At 54.8% G+C, this 3,512-nt stretch overlaps 1 protein-coding gene across 1 annotated transcript in view; it reads left to right on the top strand.

Annotated features, from left to right (window-relative positions):
* The window catches only part of MOGAT2 (monoacylglycerol O-acyltransferase 2), a 38,783-nt gene extending 36,103 nt beyond the window's left edge, over positions 1–2,680 (top strand). Inside the window, 2 exon segments of the mRNA XM_006777908.2 lie at positions 1–43; positions 1,879–2,680. The exon segment at positions 1–43 is cut by the window's left edge and continues 27 nt beyond it. Of these exon segments, the coding sequence (XP_006777971.1) occupies positions 1–43; positions 1,879–2,033 (198 nt within the window). The 3' untranslated portion in view covers positions 2,034–2,680.
* Positions 2,681–3,512: the final 832 nt, after the last annotated feature.

Below are 3,512 nucleotides of genomic sequence, written 5' to 3'. Positions count from 1 at the left end.
AGCTTCGGCCTTTTACCCTACCGCCGGCCCATCACCACCGTGGGTGAGCCAAGACCCAGGCTGGGAGGGGGTCGCTCACAGGGAAAGGGGCCTGGGCTGTGAGCTGCAAGGGACACGGGGACGGGCCAGACGCATCTTTGCCCTCATGGAGCTCACATTCTAGACTGAAACAGATGCACAAGCAGGCGACCCCAACAGGAGGCAGTCTGGGATGAGAACTGTAACAGAGGCACAAAGAACAATGGTTGCTACTGATTACTGAGCACCTACTGTGTGCCAGGCACTGCAGTGCTCTCTTACATGCCATACAATGGCTCAGTTTCTCCTGACAACCTTCAAGGTAGAGACTATTATCCTCATTTCATTGATGGGAAACAGGCTCAGAGAAGTAACTTCCAAAAAAGTCACACTGCCTTCGAGTAACAAAGTTGAGGTTTGAATCAGATCTGTTTGACTTTTCTTTTTTAAATATATTTTTATTGATTTCAGAGAAGAAAGGAGAGGGAGAGAGAGACAGAAACATCAATGATGAGAGAGAACCATTGATTGGCTGCCTCCTGTATGCCCCCCACTGGGGATCGAGCCCACACCTGGGCATGTGCCCTTGACCGGAATTGAACCCGGGACCCTTCAGCCTGCAGGCCAATGCTCCATCCACTGAGCCAAACCAGCTAGGGCGGATCAGAGAAAGAGGGTTTAATTCTGACCCAGAGGATTAATAGGCTTATTGGAAAGGGTGGGTACAAGGGAAGGGCATCCCACGTCTGTTAGAACTGTGTGTAAAGCAGCAATTGGCAGGCCTGGGTCAGAGCCGGGGGGGTTTCTTGTGAATAAGGGCATGAGCTTTAGAGCGTGGACGTAACACCAGGGTTTCCTATTTGGACACCTCATTGCTTTCTTCTTGGATTCCAACCAGGTTCCCCTGACGAGGCCTGGAGACAGGGGTCCATTGATCTCCACCCACCCATTCATTTGTTAGTTGAGCACACACTCAGCACACCCCTTACCCCAGGACTTGCCCTGTGCTGTGCGGCAATGTTTTCATGAGCGTTAAATCTGCCGCTGCCTCCCAAGCTACTGCTAAGAGGAGAAGCAGGGGAGCTGCCTTCTCAGCCGGGCAGAACCAGGGGGAGAGGTGGTTGGGGCCTTCCTGACTCCTCCCTCGAATGCAGGGGCCACTGCAGCCAGCGTGGAGGGAGAGCGGCAGGAAGAGCTGCCCAAGCTGCAGGCCTCCTCATCTGAGAAGTTACAGGCACCTCTAAGCAGGGCATCTTGGACTCCCAGAACCGTATGGCCCGGAGGTTAAGAGCACATCCCCAGGCACTGAGTCTCCCTGGCTTTGCTGACCTTCTGTTGTTGTTGATCCTCCCCCGAGGATATTTTTTCCCCATTGATTTTTAGAGAGTGGAAAGGAGGGAGGGAGAGAGAGAGAGAGAAAAACATCAATGTGAGAGAGAAACATTAATTGGTTGCCTCCTGCAGACACCCCATCAAGGCTGGGGGTCGAACCTGTGATCCTTCAGTGCGCAGGATGACGCTCTAACCACTGGACAAACCAGCCAGGGCTTGGCCATGTCACCTTCAGCAAGTTACTTAACCCCTCTAAACCTCATTGCCTCATCTACCAATGGGAACCAGAGCAGGTTCTATCCCCAGATGATGGTGACAAGGAACAGCGCACGTAAAGCACCCAGCACATTTCTGGGCATTTTGCAATGCCAGCTGGTGGTGTTGTCACTGTATCTGAGTGAATCTTGGAATTGCTCTAACGTCTTAGGATTCATCGCTTGAAATAGGGTTGAAAGGGACGGCAGTAGGAGCACCTCCCTGCCCCAAGGGCCCCTGCTCTGGCCCACCGCCCCGCTCTGTGTCTTGCAGTGGGGAAGCCCATCGAGGTGAAGCAGAGACCACAGCCCTCGCAGGAGGAGGTGGACCAACTGCACCAGCGCTACATCGACGAGCTGTGCAGCCTCTTTGAAGCCCACAAGCTCAAGTACAACGTCCCCGCGGACCAGCACTTGGAGTTCTGCTGAGCGCCTCCCCAGAGGAAGGGGCTGCCCCGAAGGGCAGGACTGGCATGAGGGAGCCCATGGGAGGCGCTGTCATCGGAGAAGGCTTCCTGGAAGCTTCTGTTGAACATTATCTCCAGAGTCTTCCAAGCCTCCTGCAAATCCAACCCCAAGTCACAGCTGACAATGTGGGAGGGGCGACCAGACACACCCTGGGGCGCCCATGCAGGTCCCCATCTCCTCGGTCTGCTCATCCGGGGAAATGGGAGAGAGGGCTGGAAGAGAATGGTTTCCGTCCTCCGTTGTAATGTCACTCATCGGACAAAGAAAAGAGAGCAGCAACCGATGACCAGGTTTTTCTTCCTCTACCTTGAATGACAGTGAAAAAGAAGCCACCAGCTCCAGCCCCTTCTACTAGCTCCCTCGTCCCGCACCCTGGACGCCCCAGCTCCTCCCGCCCCAGCTGGGTAAGGAGAAACGCACTGTGTCACTGGCAGGCCTTTCCCCCTCCCTCTGAGCCTCAGTTCCCCTGACTGAACAAGATGGCCTACGGTCTCAGCTCTGACATCACGTAGGCTGAGGGCTCCATGAGGTGCCTCCTACTTGTCCTTTGTAACTTCAGCCCCTACCTTAGCACAAAAAGGGGGGCTCTGTGAACTTCCCATTCAATAAATGAAAGGACTCTCTGTTAGCTTCTCTTCCTCTACACGCCCCAATGCAGAGGGACCTGACCCCCAGCCTGGCCCTGTCTCATCTTCCCAGAAGGTGAATCTCTGGACTCAGATTGGACCAGAGAATGTCATGTGGACTCTTCCTTTCGATCTGTCGGCCCAGGCGGACCACCTCTGGTCCTGTTCTGTTGGGAAAGAGGGCAATGGGTTTGTTCAGACACAGGGCAGGCCAGGACAGAGGGTGAAGACCAGGCGTGAAGAGTGGATGTTAGTGTGTGTCTGCAGGGGGGTGGGGGTTGAGATGGGGACTGATGCCAGGCAGGAAGAATCTGGATTCCGGGTTTGGGACAGGCATGCAGGGGCAGGATGGCTGGGTAAAACCAGTCCTTGCGAATCCCCCTCTTCCGCCAGCAGGGAAGCAGGCTCTTTCTGCCCGGGAGCAGGTCATGCCAACAGCTAGGACATGGGGCGTTTTTGAGAAGTGTAAATAAATTTGGGTTCAAATCCTGGCCCATCCCTTTTTAGTAACTCTGGGCCGGTCACCTCCAGACCTCAGTTCTGTCGTCTGGAGAATAAGGATTGCCATATCCACCTCCGGTGTCGTGAGCATAATGAGACGCTATTTTGAGATCATAAGCCACCCCGTCTCCTCTCGGGAGGGACGCAGAGCACGTGGAAGGAGGAGTCAGGTGATGAGTGTCCCTGTGTCCCATGGAGGTGCCTGCTACCCTGGGAGGAAGTGTGTGTACAGGTCACAGGAGGAACGGGAGTGAAGGGCAGGGAGTGACGATCTCCAGCCAGGGGGAGATTTGGAGGAAGTGGCAGGGGCAGG

The sequence above is a fragment of the Myotis davidii genome, unplaced genomic scaffold, assembly GCF_000327345.1.
Source record: "Myotis davidii unplaced genomic scaffold, ASM32734v1 scaffold169, whole genome shotgun sequence".
Taxonomy (NCBI): domain Eukaryota; kingdom Metazoa; phylum Chordata; class Mammalia; order Chiroptera; family Vespertilionidae; genus Myotis; species Myotis davidii.
This window is presented reverse-complemented; position numbering and strand designations above follow the sequence as displayed.